Source organism: Pithys albifrons, chromosome 4 (genome assembly GCF_047495875.1).
Source record: "Pithys albifrons albifrons isolate INPA30051 chromosome 4, PitAlb_v1, whole genome shotgun sequence".
NCBI classification, from domain to species: Eukaryota; Metazoa; Chordata; class Aves; order Passeriformes; family Thamnophilidae; genus Pithys; species Pithys albifrons.
The window spans coordinates 55,554,022-55,578,626 of record NC_092461.1 but is presented as its reverse complement, the minus strand read 5'-3'; the positions used below and the strand labels follow the sequence as shown (position 1 = coordinate 55,578,626).

At 36.9% G+C, this 24,605-nt stretch overlaps 1 protein-coding gene across 1 annotated transcript in view; it reads right to left on the bottom strand.

The window, feature by feature from the left end:
• Window positions 1–1,237: 1,237 nt before the first annotated feature.
• CNGB3 (cyclic nucleotide gated channel subunit beta 3) overlaps window positions 1,238–24,605 on the bottom strand; it is a 58,451-nt gene continuing 35,083 nt past the window's right edge. Inside the window, exons 10-18 of the mRNA XM_071554219.1 lie at window positions 23,739–23,861; window positions 16,811–16,952; window positions 14,836–14,995; window positions 14,384–14,481; window positions 13,264–13,347; window positions 11,591–11,709; window positions 7,037–7,183; window positions 4,355–4,535; window positions 1,238–3,250 (exon numbers count right to left, since the gene is read on the bottom strand). Of these exons, the coding sequence (XP_071410320.1) occupies window positions 3,017–3,250; window positions 4,355–4,535; window positions 7,037–7,183; window positions 11,591–11,709; window positions 13,264–13,347; window positions 14,384–14,481; window positions 14,836–14,995; window positions 16,811–16,952; window positions 23,739–23,861 (1,288 nt within the window). The 3' untranslated portion in view covers window positions 1,238–3,016. The remainder of the gene's footprint in view (window positions 3,251–4,354; window positions 4,536–7,036; window positions 7,184–11,590; window positions 11,710–13,263; window positions 13,348–14,383; window positions 14,482–14,835; window positions 14,996–16,810; window positions 16,953–23,738; window positions 23,862–24,605) is intronic.

Here is a 24,605-nt window from a genome sequence, read left to right as displayed (position 1 = left end):
ATAACTTGGTAATCTTGCAGACAGAACTGTCAGGCTTTGCTGCAATTTGGGCTGTTCTGAGCTGTAGCGAAGCAGCAGTCATAGTGTGAGAAATGCCCTCACCAATAAAACTGAGAGGGAGCAAAGTTGCCGAAGCAAAACCAGAGTTTCATTTAATGAATTCAGCTGAATCGAGTGTGTCCCTCTGGCCCAGGAGACAGATACAGGCCAGTAAGATAAAGGTCTGTATGCTTTTTCCCTGATGGGAAGGTCCTTGCCTCTGTTCCTGTTGGCCAGTACTAGGAGACTCACATCCCAGCCTGTTCTGCCTACCTTGCCCAAGATCTCCACCCCCTCCAAAGGTGGGAAAAACAGGTTGAAACTGCTTTTTAAGTACCCAACAGAAAAGACTCAACCACCTACTCCCCCCTTTTCTTTTCCTTACCCATACAGTTCCTTTAGCTTCAGCAAAACTCCCATTCTATTTCTAACAATAGGATGCTGTGTTGCTGCAGGCTAGTACTTGCTGCTGCAGTCTCAGCCCTTACTTTGTAATGTGTGTCAGTGTGTGACTGATGAACTTAAAGACGCTGACAGAGAAAATGCTTGAACTTACCTGGTACCGTTTGTGTAGGCAGAAGGGAATCAGTTCTTTTGCAATGAGAGCAACCTTTACACATTAATATAAAAGTGTTAAAATATAGAGAGTTATGTTTTTTTCCTCCTTCTATAATGTTTTGACAAATCTCCAAAAGAAAAAAATATTAAACTATATGTTGTAACAAATTCATAGATCATTATTATTCATAGAAACCTTCCCCTGCTGATCCAGTCTGGGGCAGCCCTGTCTTCGGGATTCCTCTGCCTTGGGATGCCGATGTGGCTGCCGGCGGCGCTCCTGCACCTCCTATCAGCTTCCACCTCTGTCCTAACTCCATTATCTCACCTGTCTGTTCCCAAGCCCTGTGTTCCTATTGGGTTTGATCCTTCCGTTTCCCCTATTGGCTAGCCGAGCACACAGGTCACTCCCTTCTGGAGCCCTTACCCAATTCTGTCCAGGTTCCAGCACCTTCCCCTCAGACAACTATGAAAGCCTTGAGGTTTTGCAATAAAATGTCTCTCATGATTCTCTCTGAGTGAACAGACTTCTCTTTCATGTGCTCCCCAGCTCGGAGGGACCTGTGGGAACCATCTCTCCTAACCCCCAATGCCACATAGAAACCCTCATTTGTGAAACAGGTCTGCAATATTTCTGATTTTGAGATTTTATTGAGTCACTCCTGGATGTGTAATACATGGATAATTCTTTGTGATGCAACTTAAAATTTTCTCTCTCTGTTATGACATCTTTTTTTCTTATGTATTAAATAACAAGTAACATACAAATAAAGATGGTTCTTTCCACATAGCAATGGAACCTTCACCTCACTGCTAATTCAGCAGAAGCTTTATTTTTGAAAGAGGTTTGTGGTTTGGTTATGTCAGAGGATTTACAGAATATATAACATACAGAATTCAGTCACTCAGCTTTTACTCAGGCAAACTTCCAGCTGATACTGGTTGAGCTGCCAGCTTTGTCTGTGTTTAAAGAACTTGAAAGGTTTTAAAGTACAAGCCTATAGAATGCATAGTTTTCACATCATATAGCCTGCAAAGTGAATGCTTAATGTTGACATGATGCCTGCCCTTGGTTGGCTGGTCAGCTGAGGAGCTATGAAGCCTGCCCTTAGAATTTCTTGGCTTGGTCTCTGCATAATGTTTTTAGTTCACAAAACTATTCATCCACTGAGGTCTGAAAGGGGATAGGGAGAGAGAGGAGATGCAAACCCATAGAAGAGAAAAAGGTAATTGAGAATCAAATTTAAATATAGCTTCAGCCTTTTGTTTAATACTGCATCTGGTACTGTGATGAGTCAATGCAGAAGGTTGACAGTGAGAGCTCCTTGTTACAATGCTATATCCCTCTCAGCTGTGACACTCATAACAGATTTAGTGTAGCTCACAGGTATGGTGTAGCTCAGCCCTGAAATACATGGGTTTCACTTTGCACCATTGGTCAAGGTCTATGATGTAGGTGAACAATTGTGGCATTGTTTGGAAGTACTCACCACAGAGCCAGAGTGTAAATCCTGCTTTTTATAAAATATCCTTTATTTTTGAGGTGGTAGTTTAAATACCAACATTATTCAGACTGTTAGCTGTATCACCTGCTTACTCTTCAGAGTGCATGCGCAAACCCTTGAGAAGATCAAGCATGTAGATCAGCAGCCCAACGTAAAGGATCACCTCTGGGGGGGTGGCATGGACTGTCTATGTCTGCCATATTTCTTCACCAGACTTAAAGACAACTGGAACAGATGTTTGTGATTTCAGGGGGCCAGCAATAATTCTGCAATCTGCTTCTCTCTTGTGGATTTTGTGATTTTATTTTTTGACAATAGTTTTATTACATAGTCCCCTGTCCCAAGCTAAAACATCCCAACAGACAGCACCACAGCTGTCTGCTCTGAGCCATGCTGGTCACAAATCCAGGTCACTGATTAGCAGTATAAGGGGAGGAGAGAGAAGGATAGAGACAAACATGAGGACCCTCAGGAGCAGTAAGGCAGTAGCAAGGAAAAGGATAGCTATGGGAAACCAGAGGAAAAAACAGAAGAGAGTACATATAACAGTTAAGAGCGAACTGAGCAACAGGAACAGCAATAAGAAAGCCAGGATAAACAGGAGAGGGAAGAGGAGAAGCAAAAACAAGACAGAGTAAAAGAAAAGGGAGAGCATGGATCAAACAAGAAACAAGTGATCCTGAAATACAATCTGAGCGCTAATTTCTAGGACACCAAAACTTCTGTCTTCAGGCTCAAGGTTAAGGATATAAATAATTTGTCCCATTGTGCCACCAGAAGAGGGAAAGAAGAGGAGCTGGGATAAATTTTTCTCATGAGCAGCTCTAGTTTTATCTTCTGTACTCAAAAGTGAAGTCACACCAACCCTCTGAATTCAGCAAGATAATAGATGGGGCCACAGCCCAAAGCGCCATCTAGTTCTTTTGTTTCTCTTTAATTTCAACTTTAAGGATCTCTCCTTCTCCTGCTGTGGGTGATGGTGACATACTAATGACCAGAGACTCTTTACTGGTTACTCTCTGTATAACCGCAGGTTTAGTGTCTGCATTTTGCTCTTTCTCTGGAGCAGGAGGTGCAGAGGAGTCTGCAGGCTTCTCAGGCATTTTCTCCTCTTCTTTAGGCTTAGTCTCTGTTTCAGCTTTAGTTTCCTAGAAACAAGAAGTTTAATGTTTTCCAATACCGCAGAAGAAATTTTGGAAGTCATTCTATTCTGTACATGCCATGGAAAGGCACAGCATGACAACTGTGATTAATGGTATGCAACATACGTAAGTTTCTATTTAGATGCTGAAATCAGTTTCTACATGAGAAATGGAATTTCAAAATCAGAGTAAAACCTAGGAAAAACTTGTGGATAATGATGGTATCTACTTCTTAGTAATACAGCAGCAGGAAACAAGCCTATTTTGGGACACAGAACCCTTTCTTAGGTCTTGCCTTCCTTTAGGTTCTTACACTAGCAAAGAAAAATTGTTATGTAAATCTCAGCATCCTGCCCACTGCTCCAGTTCCTTGGATGAACCTATTTGCTATTATGTTCACAAATACAAATTAAATTGAGGAATGTTTCTGCTCTAATCATAGTTTTGTAGTCACTTGTGTAAGCAAAGTTCTTTATTTAACTTAAATAAAACCACAGCCAGTTCAGCTACAAAGAAAAGGATTCTGCCACCTTTGGGTAAATATGTAGAACTGAGCAGGTTCTTATAAACATTTCTCAGAACAGAGTATAATGTTGGAATTATTTTTATCAGTTAAAATAACAGTGCAATATATCAGATGTAATCAGTTTTAGCTGTGTGGGCTATACTTTACCTTTTGTCTTCAGGATTTGTAATGACCAGAGATCTGACAATGAATTGTAAAGTTCACTGTGTGCCTCAGTCAGCTAGATCAGATTACTATGTAAGAATATTTCTGTATTTACTGTAGTTTACATAAAATTAGAAGATCAGATCCCTTAGGGCCTTTGTAAAATCTATTTTATCCTACTTTCTTTGAAGATTTTTGTTAGCTTGCTTTTTTTCATTGCTTTTGTTTTCTCTGCTCTGCACAGAGTCCAGGCTCAGAAAGATTTGAGCCAAATTTTAGAATCAGTGTTTACAGAGATTAGGAAAGTGGTTAAATCTCAGCTACTGAGAGTTTCTGCTGTTGACAGCAGTAAGGCTGAATTTTCATCTACTCTGTTTGCCCAAGGCCTCTCAATATCTTTCAGCACTTGAAAGATTCTACTCTATTTTCTGTGGCTTTACCTCATTTTTTTCTTGTCTCTTCATCTGGAGCAGCTTAGCAAGGCCTTCTCTTCCTTTTCCTCCAAGCATTGCTTTAAACAATTTTGGAGTTTCTTGTTTCTGCCCGAAGAGACCAACCAAGCCTCGTGGTTGTTGCACTGGTGGTCCTGGAGGAGGTTTCCCCTTCGTCTTCAGCAGCACCCTGGAGATGGAAGGAAATGAGAACACACAGCAGTGCTGTGAAACCGAGCAAAGTTCCTGCTAAGCTGAAATGCCACATTCATACATGAAAATCTGGCAGCTTTTACAGCCAATTTTATTTGGTTCCCAGGTCCAGTGATAAGAGCAAAACTGGGAATAGTAAGGGTTTTACACTAGGCTCTGGTAGAGTTGGAGCAACTCTTTACATTTGGACTTGCTTACTTATATCCTGGAGAATAAACAGGTGTGCTGGCTCAAATTAAGGTATCTCAAAACAGATGATAGTTTTATAGGGCAAGAAGAAGTGTGGAGTGGGATGTGTGCCACATGCCTGAGGTGGCAGTCTCTTACCTGGCTTTCTGGATGCAAATTCAGAGAGTATTTAGTGTTCCATTGGGAGTCCATCTGACACTTGTGGAAGTAATAGTTTACCAGACTGTCCAGCATGGCTTATCTCTTATAGGTCAGGTTAGACAGTGGTACTTATTTTTTGGTCTTCTTCAGTAGAAGACACCCTGAAGATATAAACATTTCTGCCAATCATATGGCAGACTAGATTTTCACAGTTCTGTAGCTGTAATGATTTGCAGCCATAATGACAAGAAGTGGGAATGAATGACAAGGGTAAAGATTAGATGACAGTTCTGAGACAGATGAAACCAGTGAAAAACAGAGAGTTCCTCTGCTTTCAGTTTTGGTTAGATTACTGTACGGTTTTCAAGGCAGCTATTCTATCCTTGCAAAAGCCCTGACTTAAGGCTCTTCATGAACAAGGACTGCATTTGCAGTCTGAAGTACAGTAAATCCCATAATACTATAATTTTTTTCCAACATCTTGTACTTTGGTAATTTCAGAAGTGGAGGTTTTACTTTTTTCCCCTTAGTTTTATTGTAATAAATTAAAAAATGTACACTTCAGCAGCTTGCATGGCTTTATTATGTAAAGACCATACTGTGGGTATTGGGCAGGTGGTGATAAAAAAAAATTCTTGCTTGAAAAAATCCTTTGAGTTTATTTCAGGTATCCCTTTAAAGTTGTCAGATGGCCACATAGAATTCCAATGTAAACCTTTCAAGGCAGAGCAACTGGTAACTTTATTGCAAAACTGAACATAACTGCAATCTTTGTTAAAGCAGTGCACAAACTTCATCTTGGTGCCTAGTTTTGGCAGAATTAGTGGATGCCTAGACAGTTGAGCAAAATACACGGCCTCCAGCACAGGGCAGGCACTGCAAATTTTTAAAATTAAACAGAATATCTTGTATTTAGTCTGATATTTAGAGATGACTGTGACCTCAAATGGGAGTGCAGGTACGAAGATGAATGATTAAGCTCTGCAGTTGAGAAAGACTATCTGGGGGAAGCAGAATTTAACAGACTGGCAAAATAGGATCAGGGTGGGCAAGAAGGCAGAAGAAGAGGTAATGTGGGACAGAGAGACAGCAATAACAAGTAATGATGGTCATGCTACTGTTTATATAGAAGCTGAAGAAAAGTTAGGAAGGAAAAATTCTGGGGACCATTGAGCAGTGATTTGTTCCACTTTTCTATCTGTTGATGCTGGTTTTGAAAATTGAGCAATGAACCCATTCTGTGTCTAGGTTCCTTGTTCCTCAGGCACATCATGATTCTCAAGATACTGTTGTTTGACAACCAGGGCATTGCAACATGCTGAATCAGCCATCTGCTAGCACTTCCACCATACAAAATATCCTGTGCTATGTTTGATCTTTTGTGGTGAAATTTCAAATATGGGATCAACCTGATAGCAATTCAAGACACCAGTTGAGAACAATAGGAGTGCTGGAGTATGCTAATAATGACAAACCGTTTTGAGTATTTGGACCTTTTACAAGGTAGCAAGGTACTAATTTTGTCATAGTTTTATGACAAAATCTGACAATACATTGCATTTTCAAAGCTGCGGAAATGGTGATCCTAGCAAGCTAAAGCCAAGGGAAGGTGAAAAGCAATGTGGGTTTGAAACCCCATTTTGGAATGCTTTTGAACAAATGCACAGCTCTCTAATCTGTGTATTTCCATCTTGTCAGGCCTTACTTCAAATCCGTTCCTAACTGCTGCATAAGGTTTTGGAAATGTATACAAGTCTGTGCGTGCATTGAAGTATATCTCTGTAGAATTACTTGCAAGTGTTTGGTTGCATCTTTGAAAACCTACTCCATAATTGACATCTGTCCTGTAGTTTCTTTCTTGACTATGTAAGGAGTCCTGATAAGTATCCTTATCTCCTGTTTGTTTTGTTACCTTAAATACAATGCAGAAGGCAACTACATTCAGGATTTTTTTCTACTTATCACATTTCCACAAGCCTTGGGATTCCTGCCAAGACCACACTTTCCACGAGAAAATAAGCAAATCTGACCTCTAAATACCAATGTGTTTATATCTGTTACTCTTCCAAGAAAGGAATTAGTCTAAAAGTCACAACTGTCCCTTCTGCAACTAAATGATATAACTTAAATACTGTTGTTTGGACATACTTAGCTTTCTTCATGAGAAGCTTTTCTGAGTCAGGATAGTTTCTCAAGATCTCATTTAGCGTTTTCTTGTCCAGAATGAAAAGGTTGGCAAAACCATGAGCCACCACATCAGCAGTCCTTCGATTTCCTCCACCTGCAGCTAGTAGGCTGGAATGAAAACAAACATCATCAGTCACATCGATACTTGCCACCGCTTTGCTAGTGGTTCTTCATTACAGTCATTGCAAAGCTCATGTATGTACCTGGCTGTTCTATCCAATGTTCTGTAAAGACCCTGTACAATTGGGATTAGAAATGTATTCTTGCTTCAGGAAAGCAAATTGTCACTGCTGGTCAGGTAAATGCCAAGGACTGTAAAAAGTTTTGTTATGTAGAGACATTTCTGTTAAAAGACACCCACATCAAGCACTGCATGTGCTTTAGTCGTCACAAGAACTTGGCATTTCCTCAATTTTATTGTTGAAAATTATTTACATCAGAAGTAGGAAAGCTTTATTTACAATGAAAGAATCATTCTCCAAGAATTTTAATTTTCCTAAGTGAATAATTTCTGCAGGACTCTGGCTTTCAGTTTTCTCACATACCACATAGCACATTTGAATGTTGGCAAGTTGAATGATTCAGATTAGGAAGGTCTTTCAGACTGACAGTTACAAATGTGTCTGCCAGAAAAAGAAGGATATTTTGTTTTGAAAATAAGGCATTAGACTAGTTTAGCCAACAGCAGTTGGTTTTGGGAAGGATATCTTAAAAAAATATGTACAAATAAAAATTAAATGTTCATCTTGTACGAAACAAGTGAAGAAACTTCATTTCTCAGATGTGGTGATAAGCAAGAGAGTTTACATTTTGCTCTTAGTACTAAAATTGCTCTATCACTGTATTCAAGATCTACCCTAAAATTTGTCTCTTAAAGATTCCTCAGTGAATTGATATTTTTAGAGAACTTTTAGTATTACCTAAATTTAAAAGCTATTAATAAAAGATAGCCTGGGCCCCATAAACCAAGAATTGACACCTATCTAAAATAGTAATTAAGGATATATATCTATTTGTTTTAATACTAAATGTATTTCTAGAGCATATTTCTAAATATTGCATCATACAAATAATATATTTAATTTGTGAAGGATAATAGGAGACCTCTGCAACTGTGTGTGCAAGGCTGTCTTTACATGCACATAGAGTGTTTTTCTGCAACCCAAGATAGCAATCAACATATGAACTCAAGCTGAAAATGTTGTTTATCGTCTTTTTATACAGTTCTGTACAATTCCTCAGATAGAATAAAACTTTGCACCATGTGAAAAGAAGCTAAAAAAATTGCAAACAGCTTTTGAGCGCTCATGAATCACTTCCCAACAAGTCATTGAACAATCATTTTTAGGCTTTCCTAACAGAAAGCTCATTTTATCAAGGTAGACGAGGACTAAAGAGATCAGCTTTTGAATTACGGTGATGATGTGAGGTGAATTGTACAAGTAAGGCAGTCTTTGCTGAAACAGAATTATCTTTGACTAAGGACAGTACGTCAGCACTAAATCTGTTTTGGTTAGTGTGTGAAGAGTTATATGACCAATTTTTTTTAAATAGATACATTTGCCTTGCAATGGTTCTTGGTAATGTAATATCTATATTAATGGTGAAATTTGCTTTTTATTACATAACACTTTTTACTCCAGTTGCTATCCTGAAATGTTGTAATATTAAGACAAGTTGATAACATTTGAATTCTGATGCTAGCAAATTAAATTTCAAGCTATAGTTATTGAAGTGATGACTCAGCTTACCTATTATCTTTTTATAGTTGATGTCTGTAGGAAGCTGCTGTTCATTGAAATTAGCGAACAGATCAGGAAATGCTGTGTGCTATCAGCTGAACATACAGGGCTATGGTGGCTCGATTGGCCCCTATGTGCATGTGAAGTGAACCGGTAAATCAGGAAAGGGGATAGGTATGGATCTTGTTTCTGAGCAGGATTTCAAGCTCCAAAGGGCAGAGCTAATTGAAAAGCAGCAGCTATCACCTTAAGGGAAATCTTGGACCAAAGTAATGGAATATGTAATCTTTCACAGAACTAAATATCTGTAGTTTTAATTTTTTAAAATAAAGTTTAAAATAACAAAACAGCTGAAAGCTAAAGCTGAGGTCAATCATTTAGAGATCTTCCTGTCAAAAATATACATAAAATGGAGAAATATTTTAGTTTTTCCAGAATTACCATTTTCTGACAGGAAATAGCTCTAGTAAAATACCAATAAAAAGATGAATGAGGACGTCTGGCTTAAAGTGTAACTTTCTCAGGGCTAATGAAATGTTGTTATACTGAATTTCTCTATTTCTGAATTGTCTGTGTTGATGAGCTCTCATTAAGGCAACAGTCTGTTTCTGATTCTGAAATTACTTTCTTCCTCAAACTGATATTATCTATGCAGGAAAATAGTAATGAGGGTAGGATTTTAGTTGGAACTTCTGTTACTTAATCTCTTTCTGTGATAATTTTCAAGGATGAAATTGGCAAATGACATGTTTGATCATTAGTCTTGTATTGGCCTTCTAGTATAATTCAGGGAATTTTTTTAAAATAGAAAGTTTTAATTTTATTCAATTCCTTTGTCACTGGACACTTTTAAAGCATCATTTACATGAATTTTGAACAAAGTGAGATGAAATAGAAAGTGTCTTATAAATCATCTACTTAAACCACTCAGAGGAAGCTGACATATTTCTTGAAACAAATTTTGAATTAGAAATCAGAGGAAATCAACATGCTACCAGGTTATCACAACACTGTGAAGTGAAGGGAGAAGTTGGATGTCCTAAATTAAATAGTATTTCATCCACTAAAGAATATTTTTTTACATTTACTTCTGATATGCTTTATGCATAAGACCTTGACAAAACTTACACAGGAAGGCACAATACAAACTCATTATTTTCTAGCACTTTGCCACAATGAAGAATGTATCTCTACCAATACACTAAGTGCTTTGTGTCTGCCAGTTGTTACCATTTTTCTCCTTGAGTTTATCCACTGCCTGACATTTTATATGCAAATTGCATGTATCTGAATGGGTTTACTGCTGCAGTAGGTCAGTGATGAATAAAACAAGACTAGAAGTGTAGCATTATAACATTGCTGAAGGTTTTGCTGGTCGTATTGGCAATTACATAAAGAGTAACACATACTGGAAAATGAATCTTTAAAGATCATTGTGTGGTTCTCATGTGGAAACTAGCACTCACCTGTATTGGATCAAAAGTTTGCAAATCCCTTCTCTTTTTTAAACCAAATCGTTATCATTTCTCAGTTTAAAACACAAAGTTCTCACTCCAAATACAAGACTAACAAATAATTGAAAACCATGCATGTGTTACATATTGGGGCTTCTTTAGCTTTTTCTTTTATCTTTTCATTATTCAGCCCTTAGCAATGATTTAATTTCCAGGCTTCCATATAATTTACAGTACGGCCTTTTCTTTGGAGACTTTGCTCAGGTATTATCACAGAGAAAAATACCTTCCAAGTAACCTTCTTTCATAGAGCTGATATAATTTCACCTTCCCACTCAGTGAAAAAGTACAGTATCTATAGGATATATCAGATGTTTTACACTTGAGGTCTTACACAAGTTCTGTATGCACATCACTGGATAAACAGGAATGTTTCTCATACTACAAATGGAGACACAAATAGAAGACAAATGTAAACCTGGCATAGAGCTGATTACTGCTTTTCAAAAGGCAGATTAAAGCTACCAGCAAGAGGATTAACAATAACAGGACAGCAGCTGAAAGAAACCAAGGATCTAGTTTATCGCATGGAGCAGCATATGTATTTTATTAGCTTTCCTCAGGCCATCCTCAGCAGGGGGGTGCAGTGCCTAAAAACTAGCACTTGATTGGGGAACACAGCACATAAGAGTTAATGGATTTTGCATAGCAAGCACATGGAGAATATAAAACAACTTGTAGTCACCAGGAAAAACAAAAGTCTCCTCCAGATAAACTCAGACAAAACAATCTGGTCTATCGCTCTTTTTCTTGTTTTATGTATAATCTTAAATAAATACTTTTTCAAATTATGATGCCTGATTTTCATCAGTTTAATTCCTACTTCAGCTCCTAAATGGACTATTTTAATTTCCTATTTCAGATTTTTTAATTAGTTTTGTTGGAAATTAATTTCGTCTTTGCCATCTGTTCTTTAAGGGCACCGGGGCTCACTACCCAGGTAGTAAAATGCATTTGGTCCTGCTGTATTGCAGACAGCATAACAGGGAGATGTGTTGAATCTTTAAAAAGCTGAAGAAGAAATTTGGCTGTGTACATTGACCAAAACATTGGTCTCAGATCTTGCCCTGTTAATTGCTGATGCTTTGCTTAGATTTTCCTTCACTTAGCTGCATTTCCTTGCTCACTATCCTCCTTGTTGATTCTTCTCACTTTCTAGCCTCCCCATGATTGCTGTCATGCTTACCACAGAGAAGTTAAACAACCACTGATTATTCAAGCAGTTCTAAAGAAAGTATTAGAAATACTAATGGACCTACCTGATCTCCCCAAATACAGCTCCAGCTCTTAGTGTAACCAGGACCTTTTTCCCATCAGGACCTCCAAGGACTTGAACTTCACCTTGTTTGATGATGTACATCTCTCTGCCAATCTCTCCCTGGGCAAACAAACACATAAAGAACCTATGTTTTAGTAGTGGTTTTTTGTTCTTAGATTAATGTGACAGATTCTTCTTTAAATATGTTTTCACTCTCATAAACAGAGGGTTTACCAGTATTATGAAGCAAAGCAGCAATTTCATTTTTAAAGTGAAAAGGCAGCAGCAACAAAGCCAGAACTGAAAATGTGGGGACTTGGGCTTCCTGTCTCTTCGCTTGGTCCTCCAAGCCTACCTGCAGCATCTCCTGGGGAGAGTAGGATGTCAGCAACATACATCCAACAGGGAGGTGGTTCCAACAGGGTTTTATTCCCTACTATGTGTTACAGCATTAATAGGATTACTATGGTTATTGGACACAAAGTAGATTTATACATGGGAGACACTTTATCTCTGAATCAATCTGTAATAAGCTGATACTTAGATTTCTCATAATCCATCTTTGTTAAGAACTGTTTGCATCTGACTGCAGTATCAACACATTGAATCTGTTACTGTCCTTTATTATTTCTGTTTTGTCAGAGTCCCAGCTACAGTCTAGGATCCTTCCATACTGTGCATTTTATAAGCAAACACACCAAACTACTATTTCAACCTTCTTAGCCAACAGCAATTCTGGGATTGGCCTTTGAAGTGACACTTGATCATTCAGTGTATTCACAAATGTTTCATTTCTTACTCTGTGGAGTCAGTGGTACTAGCTCAGCATGTGGGAGGATTGTATGCTTGACTCTTGGAGGGAACAGGACCTTAATGAACGTACTGGACCAGAACTGCTAAAGACAAGGAGTTCTGATAGTCCCTTCTGAATGTGGTGTGAACTGAGAGTCACTTGCCAGAACAGTACTAGTATTGCTACTTAATCCCCTTGTTCTTTAATTGCATCCTACATTGCCCTGTGTTTACTGTGCCTTCTGAAAAGTGATTTGGCCTCACCTAGTCAGAGGCTGAGCTATTTCCTGTGAGCTTTCTATCTGGCCTTGTTTGAGCCAAAATGCTAAGAGAAGATAGATTTCTTTGCTAAGGGACAGTATGACAGCATTCAGCTGGAAGTCTGGAGATGGCTCAGAGCTGTGAGCAAAGGTAGAGCAGATCCTGCTGAAAGGAGTGATGTGGGATGCAGTGTATTTTCTACATTCTTGAATAATTTTACTTAAAAGTTTCTGAATTTCAAAATGAAGCACAGGCAAAGCATCATAGACTGAGATCTGTAGGCTAAGTTTATATTTATATATATGTATAGAAAGATTAGTTTTTCTCCATTTTGAATATTAAAATTTCATGATGTATCATTAGATAAGCCATATTTACATTACTTTCTGATATTACTATAATTTCATGCTTGATAGTGTAAGTAATAAAATCCATATTGTCTTGTTCTAGGTTGAAATCTGAGAGCTCATTTGATGTTATTACATAGAGTACCTTAATTACTTTTATGCTGTCTAATTCAGGCAGAATTCATTTTATTTAAAGGACATTGTTTACCAATATTTGAACTCTTTTTCTGAAATGCATAATATAATAGTATTTGAACAAGACAAGAATACTCACCTTTTTGCAGACAAAGTCACCAGGTAAATACACAATGGATTTCAACCTTAGCAGCATGTCATATATCATCTGGGTATCACAGCCCTGTTAGAATAGTTAGAGTTGATTGCTCTGTTAATCCAGTAACAAAGGTGGCTCTTAGTTCTTACATGGGTCTCAAGCCCCAACAATACAGAAATGACCAAGGGATTCACAAGTGGAATGCAAACTCAAAGCATCATAAAGATCAGCTATTGGAGCTGAGAAAAGATGAAAGAGTTGTTATTTCAAATACTTATAAAGTTCTCTAAGGGTGGAACATCTTTTCCTTTTTTACAAAGTGAGCTTCTGTACATCCAAATTTGATGTGGAAGCTCAGTTAGTGTTATGTTCAGAACTTAATGGGTCTGTTTTGTGAATTTTATGGATTTCTTTTTAAAACTGATCCAGGGGAAAAAACAAGATTTTGTCAAATGTTGGTATTAATCTGTGAATTTCGTGCAAGTGTGGAAAAGCCAAACAGCCATGAAATGTTTATACAGATATATCATGTGATTTCTTGAAAATATCCTAACAAGCAAATTTGCTGTATGGCAAGCCTACTTCTAAAAATTATGGGTCTCCTTATTTTTGCCTCAGAAATCAAATTCTAAGTACACATTGAAATTGTAGTTCTGGAAAACTACCATGATAAATAAAGAGAAAGCTCCATTTCACAAAAACTTATTAAAATGCAGCATTCATTACATGAAAGTTACATTGCCAGAACACATAGCATGGGAAGTCTCAGGCAGATCTGGGTGGCATACAGGAAGGTGAACTATGCTAACAATTATTCTATGTCTGACTTGAGATTAGTTATATTCTGAGCTCACAGTCTGACCATACCATCAGCTTTAGTATGTTACGAAGACTGTGTCTTAGTCTCATTTGCTTTTTTTAAAAATCACTTTCTTAACACAAAAACCATTCAAATACAGGCACTTGGCTTTGTTCTGATATGTATCCAGTTACTGAGAAATTTCTTAGAAATTGCCTTGCATATTAACAAACATGTTCTTAAGTGTTGTAAGATGCACAAAACAAGGCTTTTGTCTTAGGAGTACCACACATTTCTGCATTCTCTTGTAAAACTACTTGCTTTGAATAAGTCCACTTTATTGACAATGGCAAAGTTCACATCAATTGCGATGGCTAATTGCATTCTGGTTGGCATCTGCTCCAGTAATTCTGATTCATCTGGAAAAAAAAAAAAGGAGGAACGCCCATGAAAATGAGCATTGTATAGAAAAATAACTTAATGGGGCTATTTATGAGTTCAAGTGAGGAAGCTGGTAATAGCTTTTTACTAAGACATTTAATATATCTTGTCTAAAATTATTACCAGAACATTATATTAATGAATTGAATTTGTGAATCAGTAAGTGTCATATTGCTCTGTAGCTTCTTTCTTTTCCAAAGTAGGTTAGGCAGCCTCCTTTCACTTCCCATATGAAATTCAGAAAATGGGAAATGTGAATTTTACCCTCTATCTGTATCTATACAGCCAGTCTCACTTGGACATGCTTTGTAACTGGAATTGGAAATCCTTACCCAGCATTCCCTGAGAGTCCCATGTGTATTCATACCATGTTCGAACACGATTTTGGACCAATTTTGGAATAGTGTAAGTGTTCATATAGGAGACCGTGTTGTCCACACAGGAACGATAGTAGTTCTGTCCTGCTGTTGCTGCTCCAATTACATCTCTCATCTGCAAACATCAATTCTTTTTACTATATATTTCAGCAAAAATAGTCTTGATTTTAATAGCTTGCCAAAAACATATCAAAATAATAAAAGAATTTTTTGCAAAATTATTGAATAATTATAAATTCAGCTGCATATTTTGAATAGGCTCTTCGTCTGCTCTTTCAGAAGCATTACAGATTTAATCTGATTGTATTGGAAAGTATATAATTACAGTTTTAGAGGAATCATTCCTGAGGTTTAACTTATTCTTCTGTCTCATATTTCTAGACATGGATGAAAATTACAGATAATACTTTTCTTAAAAATCCATAATAAAGATACTCTGCATTTAGCATGCAATGCAAGTCAAAAGTGAAGACAGCTGGGCTGAGTTTCTCTAATAACATTATCTGACACCACTAGAACTATGATCATGCCACTGTTTAAATAATTCAGTTAAGAGATCAGTCCTGACTAGTGTGATCTGAAGGTAACCTTCAGGTTATTAGTGCAAAAACATCATTTAACATTTCAACACAAATGTAATTCAGTTTTTAGAAAGTTGATGAGTTAGTGTTCATAGATATTCCTTCTTCAAAGGCATAAGTATTCAGACATGTATTTAGTGGAATGGCTTTATTTGGCAGCTGCCACGGATGAGTGTCAAGGATTTAGCTGTGGGATTAATTTTGCTCTTTATTACAGGCACAATATAACAATTTTTAGGAAAGTGTGCTAAACCAGGAATAACTCATTAATTGTAAGAGCTCTTTGTAAACAGGAACTATAACAAACAAACTGCAGTGAAGTAATTTGTGTGTTAAGGTTTAAAATTTGAGTCTGAAAATGACTACACTGGTATACAAAAACTGGTCTGCAGAACCTTCTGAGGAATGAGGCTTTCATTGACAATTACGATAATATAGATAAAAATTATAAATATGGAAATTGAAGTTTAATTCTGTATACTTGAATTCAATAATTTTCCAGAAGAAATATTTTTTATGAGTGCTTTGTTTAATTTTTGGCAATCCTTGTTTGTGGATGAATTTTAAATCCTATAGGCAAGAGTCTCTTTTGTGACAGTTTTCTCTACTTGCACTTCTAAGGAGCAAGAGACATATGTAATTTTTAGCTGTTTGACCTTTTGAAATGCTGTATTAAAATTAAAAATTAAATTTCCATTTTAATTTTTAAAAATAATTATTTTAATAGCAGACATACAAATCAAAAATTCTGGAATGATTTCTACAGAAACTGATAAGACACAGTCTCTCATAGGAACCACCGCATTTGTTTTTCTGCAGGCAAGGTATTTTAAAAACTGTGGATCTAAAGCATGAAATATTTGGAAATATAACAGATATGCTATCCTATGGGCTTCTTTTTCCCTCCTGCCAAATGAAAACAAAGAGAAATAGGAATCAGTTAATTTTCAGATTAATAAATATATTTTAATTTGTGGAAGTGATCAGGATTCTAGTTCAACAAAAATGGGATTTCCATTAACAGTATTCTATTGGTAGTGGTTCTGAACATGACTGTTAATGTGAAGAAACTGTCTTCTTTTCTGGGAGTAAGGAAAAAAAAGGAATTATAAATAGTTTCAAGAGTCATCTGTGTCCTGCAGAATCTTTGCTTTAAATCAGCTTGTGTGCAAAAGAGCTGCAAAACTGAGAACTGATTAAACACATCTATTTGTCAGAAGAATAAGTAGGAATGACAGTAGAATAGAGGACGGAAGCTAAACTTTTTCCCGGAGCTAAACTTCATTAAATTGAATATATTATCACTACATTGCAGTAATCTGAATGTAACATTGGGTTTTTTTATGTACCTGACCAATTAAGCTGGAGAAGACAAAGACACCCATAAAATAATTCAGCAGTTGAAAAACTATCTCAAACAGCGTTTGTGGTTCTGCAAGGCCACCGATGGTGATTAAACTACGAACTGCCCAGTAGTAACACCTCAGATACCTGTGGATACAAACAGCACCTTTGTTACAGACTGTAGGTACTTATGTGGTCAAAGTTAAACATACACCTACCTGAGTTGGGCCTTTCAGTGATGCTTTTTATTCCAAAAGTCTTTCAGAATTTTTATAAAGGGTTATGTATTTTTAAATTCTGTAGTTACATAAATTAGGTTGAGCTGAATGTTCTCAATGACAGCAAAATAAGAATGTAGAGGAAACGCAGCACTCACTATTCTCTAGTAACTCTATGTAGTGTTACAGAAGACTTGTGTAAAAAGTTGCCAAGATGGACATTACAGTGTTGGGATGTTGGCAGTGAAGATGTAATGATGTTAAAAGCAGTGTAAAAGTACTAGAGACTTCCCAGAACCTCAGACATCTGAAGGTCTCTTTCCTGGCTTTAACTTGATGACACCAGTGGAAGGATTATGGAGGGAAAATGGCAAATGCAATGTTGTTCTCCTTGTGTCCATTCCTACCACTTTAACCATGCTGGGTTTCCTCCCACTCTGCTTCTGAGCAGCCTTCGTTGGCTCTGCCTCCTGGGTTATGTCAAACAGAAGTCATGTGTTTCCACAAGCTGTGTGTTCATCCAGCTTCTCCAAACCACTTATTCAGCACTGAAAAGTTGACTCCTGTGTTAACGTCTCCTAGGTGCTGGTCTTCATTACTCCTGTCACCTTAACAAACATGTTCTTGCCTTCTTCACTACTTTTGCTCCCGTCTGGTGAGACCTGTCCACTACTGGCTACAAAACCACTTTAATCAGAACTTATCAGAATTTAGTTGATCTAGCAAACAGATAAATACAGCAGTGACCAGTGGCCAGTCACTAAGACTCTGCTTCAATGTATGGCTTATATTGACTCCTTCACAGTATACATCCACTGTCTGTCACTTTTCATATCTGAAGTGTAAGCTCTGCGGACAACGTTTTTTGTTCTGTGGGTACAGCCCTCTTTGTACAGTCTTATGCATGACAGAGCCTGTTGCATTCAAGTTGTGTATTTCTATTAGTATGATAATACAAATTTGTAAAAGCAGCAAAGGACCCAGACAGAATGTTTTGAAAAAAATGCCTTGGCATGTCTAAAATTTTGTTTTACATTTCATTCTAGAATATGGCACAAGTAATGCAACATTCCCTATACTGTGCTGTGGGGAATTACTAGTTCAAATCATTCTTATGAGCATGCCGTCATTTATTTCTTTTCTGAGCAAACAAGTATCTGGTTTAGGTATAATTTTAAAAGCCTCCTATTAGTTAGAATTTGACTTCCTGTTTCTGTACAATCAGACTTCAACTGTGCTGATGATTAGGAGTGAAAGTTCATTTTTATTAATTGTACAGTGAGATTGTCTATTATTTCAGCCATGATTATTGCTTCTGATGCAATGATAATTCTTTTTGTTGAATTTTATTGAGTGCAAAATACTAACTAAAAAAACCCAAAATCTAAACAACAAAAAGTGGAAACACTAAACCAAAGAAGAAATACTTTTGGAGCTATTTTCCTTGAAATAGAAAGTTTTGTCATGCCTACCCTGAATCTGAGGCCACCTGATCTGCTTGCAGATCTCAGGTGTACATCTTATTTAATTGTCTCCACTTTTAAACTCTTCTCTTATTAAGATATGAACTCCATTCCTATTAATAATTGGTTCATATAGCTCTAGGGTTGGTTTTGTGCAAATGAGAAAATAAACTCAGAACCAAATTCCAATGATTTTTTTAATTTAAATCACTTAAAATTATTTCCAAGCTTTTCACCTAAAATTTGGCCCTTTTTTCTTGGTTGCAGATTAATGAAATGCAGTAACAATGACAATTTTTACCATAATTTTCTCATTTTAGATTTTAACAGCCAGAACTGGCTACTTTCATTCAGTCATTAAATAGAAAAAATTAATTGCATATTTGGTATCATATGTTTTTTCTGTGATAGGGGTGTAAAATGAACTGCTGGTTTGCATCACTGTAATATTGTCACCTGGGTTAAAGAAAAAAATCCAATATGAGTGTTTCCAGCAAAGTATTCATAAGTGGCAGCTTTCTCCTAGAGTTATGAAGCATAAAAAAACTAGTAAGAAAAAACCTCAGATCTGTCTTGGAGAAATGACAGATTTAAGCATAAAATGATGCCTCTAGCTTGGCTGAGAGTAATTATCATATAAAGCATATTAATATCATATTTGTTCGCCATAACTGAGAATGCTGTATTGCTTGAAACATGTATAATTTCGTAATATAAAAGTAAATAAATTAACATTACTTCTGTGGTAGTTTCTATAGGAAACAAAACTAATTAACCAACTCCCTCACCCACAACAGCTTGCTAATTCCACCATGATAGGCAATATAATCTTCATTCTGGGAACGTCTACAAAGAATGAAAGCAGCTCCTTAGAGGAATTTAGGGGACATTTTTCTCTGCAGTTTTTTATACCCAAAATGTGAGATATGTTTTGGATATCTGCCTACCCCTTTCTGAAGATGTTGCTATGGCACTATATTCTATAATTTTACTTCAAAAGAAACTTTCTGTTGGCAAACTCACATGATATTCACTATCTCTTAGGCACAGGTTTTCTTCATTTATGCATTTCTGGTTTTATTTTAATCTGAAATGAAAGTTACACAATTGAAATACAGAACAGCTTTTTTTCCTTCCCTAAGAAAGGGAGAAATGAGATGGCAAATTTTGTTTAAGGAAGGCCAGAAAAAGCAGACTCCTATTTCAACAGTATTAGCAGCTCTTCTTCCTACTAGCTTGTGTCTGGAAATCACTGTTCACCATACAGCTTACTAGCCTGCTATAAAATTACTGTTGAAACAAACAACATGAGACAAGAAAGGGATTTTTCCCTTTCCTCACCACAGAGAGTATGTTTATCCTTCAGGCAATCAAACTACTAGATTTTTTTCCTAAAATAATTCCAAGGTAAGGAAACATTCAGAAATACTGCAAAAAAGACACCTTATGATATTATGCCAATAGAAATATGTTTTTTCATAAAAGTCCATTTTAGAATACACTAAACTTTCATGGTTTTGGTTAATGCAGGTAAATCAAGTCTTTGTACCTGTGGCTATCAGATTTTAAGGTGATATTCACATTCTCATTTCAGCCCAGGAAGGCATTATGTTGGGGCTATCAAGTTTGACTCCTCTCAGATTACAACCAGAATGGGTTTAAGCAGAGTAAAGAACTGGCCTTTATAAACTGGTAATACAATGATCTCCTTAGGTACCTCTTTATCTAGAGTGATGTGTTCATCGGGTGGCTGTGGGTATGATGTCAGACAGAAGGGAGTAAACTATGAAGTTTTACTTAAAAGTATGGCTGCAGGTTGCAGATCTCAAAGCATTAGGTCTGACCTATGAGTTGGGCTGTGCATTCACAGCTTCTCTGGAGATACAAAACTGCCTTTGTATAGCAAGTGCTGTGATTGTGACATATCAGCCCTATTGCAAAAGCAATGCACAGCTGATACCCACAGACACATTTTAAGATTTGCCAGTCTTACTGCAGATTAGGCGATGCATACCAAAGAAGTGGAGCTTTTCTAGACACATACAGTGACTGTTTTCTGGGACTTACAGATATCCACTAAGTCTGTGCCCAGAGCAGGAGAGTAAGCTACAGAGAAACATAACTGGGTTGCAAATAGATATTTTAAATATGTCAAAGAATTTTGCAGACTGCTTGTGGATGACTTGCAAACAGCAGAAGTATACCATGAGCAAAGTGGAATTATTTGTTTTGCCTAAATTTACTGCTGACCTGAAGGGTTTGCATGAGAACTTCAGTGCTCTACTTTTAGCTCCTCCATGGAGAGTGATGGAAGAGAGATAGTTCCCTGGGACAATTCAGAACAATGACATTACATTCCTGCCTTGAATCCCTTTCTAAAGGATTTCTCCATTTTCCTCAGGAATTAAGGAGATTGATTTCTACTTAAGTACATAAATTAGATTGTAAATAAACACATATAGTTCAAATTGTCCACTTAATAGACCTTTTCAATATCCTGCTGCCATGCTTACATGTAGGCTGTACGCTATGGTGTTGCATTTGTGATGATGCACTTCTGCATTAGGTTAGACTGAGGTCTGTCTGCCTAATTATACGAAGACCATGAGTGCACTTTTAATGCTGGAAACATCTTGTGTGGTTAATTTGAGTGTGTAGCAGGGAAGTAAAGACTGCCTTTTTCACCTCAGGTCAAAGGCTTTGACTGAAGGCTGCCCTGCAAAAAAAAGCTCAAATGTTCTTGGATTGACACTAACACTTTAGAGTCTGGACAAGATCTGGAAAAGATTAGAGATACAGAGATTTGCAAAAGAGCTACTTTGATAATTTTTCTTGTGGTTTGAGTGTTGTGTACAGTTATAGATTTAACTCATCAGTTAGTATGCCTGCTCACGAACATATATGAAATCAAATATATAATGGAAACTGTCGTATGTTTATTATTTTAGCCCAGAAAAAAAAAACAAAAAAAGATATCCTAGAAGTGTTGACACTTTTAAGAATTGGTTTTGGCCACAATTAGCAATATTTTATGAACACAGAAGGGATTTATGCAGCTAAATCAATGCCAGATCATTTGCTTGGGGTCAGTATAATCTGAGACTACTAGAATTTTGATTTATTTGTCAAACTGCTTAGTGTAATTTCTTACAATTATCTAATTAGCTCTTTGCCTAATCTTCTTTAAGAACATGTTCCCATTCTTTGTGAGACTAATGACATATTTTGCTTCAAATATTGTCAACCCTGAATGTTATGTGAAAGGAAATTATGCTATGCCGCAATATATGCTGCAATAGTGGTCACTTTTCCTGACAGATTTTTCCCATAGTGTTCTCAAATCCTGTTTTCCAAATAAATGAATACCTAGATACCTAGAAGTATCTTATTGATAGGTTTAAATTCAGATTGCATCTCCAATTGTAACTAATGTTCATATAATGCCTCTCTGTCAAAAATCCCCAAATATTTGACAATTAGATGATATGTCATGCCTGATTCTCTAAGGCAATGACTATCCCATACAGAAGGCATTTACTGTTAGTGGGATACAAAGCTATACCTTATGAAATGCAGGTCAACATGGGATACTCTTTGGGGTTCCATGTACATAGCAACATATAATCCAGTATGAGTTAGATACAGGCAAAAGAATAAAGTCATAGATTCCCCAAACACTGTCAAGATGAGGTAAATTAATGGCTTAATGAGATTTACATACATGCATCATAGAGTCATAGAATCATTGAACGGTTTGGATTGGAAAGAACCTTAAAAATTATGTAATTGAAATCCCCCTGCAATGGGCAAGGACACCATCCACTAGGCCAGATTTTACTCAGAGCACCATCCAACCTGACCTTGAACACCTCCAAGTTTGAGGAGCATACAGCCTTTCTGGGCAACTTGTTCCAGTGCTTCACCACCTTATAGTAAGGAATTTTTTTTCTAATATCTAATCTAAAGTTTCCCTCTTTCTTGAAGACTGAGTAGACTCTCTACTTTCAGAGTTTTTAGGTTTTTTGGTCTTACTTACCTGACTATTTAATTATGAGGCAAGAATTTTCAAGAATGACATTAGCAAAAAAGTGGAAATTAGTTTTGTGTTTGTCTTTTCAGATTTCTGGAAGCCTTGATCCTGCAAATAAATACCTCCTTATAACTTCACTTACATAAGTGGTCTCACAGCTCCATGACTCTGCTTGTACATGCCTGACTGCCATACACAAGCTGGGTATTTTAGTGGTCTGTGGAAACTTCAGACATGTAATTTTTTCTGAGAGGTAACCCTCATTATAAAAGGTCATTGCTGCTTTACACAAAAAGTGTTTTGCTTTCAAAAGCTATTTTTCTATCCTTCAAAATAGTGATTTCACACCAAACTCATGAAGTCTGACAAAACTGCAAACAAGAAGAGCACATCTCCAAGAGAAAGGTGAAAAGTTGTTTAAAAGTTGCTTTATGATGGCAGTAAGATATATGTGGATTTTCAAAGAATGTAATTAATGAACAAAATGAGCTTCTGTGGCTTTAACTATATTTTGGCCTTTGAAAGAAATGAATGTTCATAGAACTGAACCAACCAGATATGTTTTTATAAAATACATAAGAATTATATTATGACTCAGCTGTTTTCTCTTACTTCCTCACCATTATTTTAGTAAGTGTTCCTTACTCAGCACCCAACCTAGTGCTGTCATAAGGAGATTGTGGAAAAGTGTGCCAATATACAGTCCTTCCCACCAGTGACACTCTGCCACATGTTTAAGCATGATCTTCCCAAAAGACCAGAGAAAGTTGATGGAATTTCTTCAGATCAATCACCATGGTGTAGAGGGACTAAAATGTACTTTAATGACACAGTGCTGTGTGGTAGAAAAAAAAGAAACCCCTGCAAGCTATTCCTCTGCTTCCTTTGAGGGATTGCTATACAAGTCTCCTAAGAGTTCCCATGTGCATATGCAACCAGTAAGTTTAATTTATGAGCCTTGTTGCTTTCTAAATGCTTAATTAAGTTGGTGCTTAGCACTGAGTCATAAACCTGTAAAAGCTGAAAGTGGTAAACTGATTATTCACTGCACCTGCCCTCCCAATATGTTAGTAATGAAAGCTGCTAATCAGCAGTAATGGTGCTAAAAGTTTGCTAGACAAGCACTTGTAAAGTAAAGGCATAGCCTGCAAGCAAAGGCAAGGGAAGAGGCAGGGGAAGCAGAAAAATCAATAAAAATCTCTTGCAAGAATAAAGGACTTACATGTTTCCTTGGCCATCATACACCCATCTAGTGCTGCCAAGTCCTTCATAGTCTGAAGCCCAATAATACAGGCATGCATTAATGTGCAAGATAAACAGCAAGTATCCAGTTGTTCGAATGACCCTATAAAAATCAACAGATTCCTGTAAAACAGCTTACATTTTTCCTCTTTTTTAATATAGAATTAATTCCTTTTTTGGATCCACAATATTTATATGAAGCACCTACTAGGTAGCTCCCCACCTGTACTGATTCTGTAAAAAAAATAGCTGGCAGTTACCCATCTCTCACATTTGTCTAAGGTCATATAAAATTTTTTCTAGAATGTTTGGCATGGGGTAGTTTCTAAATTACGGTTCCCTGAGTAGTTTATAATACACTTCTTTAAATGGCTATGAATATTCACAGAAATGTGAAGCTATATTTATGAGGCTAGAGGGTACAAACTAATGCATTTGACAAACTTTCTTCAAGGTAGGGTCCAAAGGTGAGAACCAAAGCCAAGAAATGTCTGAGGTCAGAAATGAACTGCTTCACAAGGAAGACTGCAGTAGATCTTCTCAATAGCATGATTTAGCATCTACAGCAGGAGTTATATCATTCCTAATCCCCGTTCTTATGCTTATGGCCAGTTCTTTGAAGAATACCAATGACGAACTGCTTAAGCACCAAGCAGCTTTCTTTTTAATACAATAATGATCTCATTGTATATCCTGTGTTCAGTGTATGCAGATCAAAAGACAGATCTCCTGGATTTAGACCTCCATTCAACTATTTATACAAGCAGGGGATAAATAAGCAGGAAAAGCACGGGGCTTGCCTAAACACAGAGAGGTTGGTATGTAATGAGTTTATCTGCTACAGCTA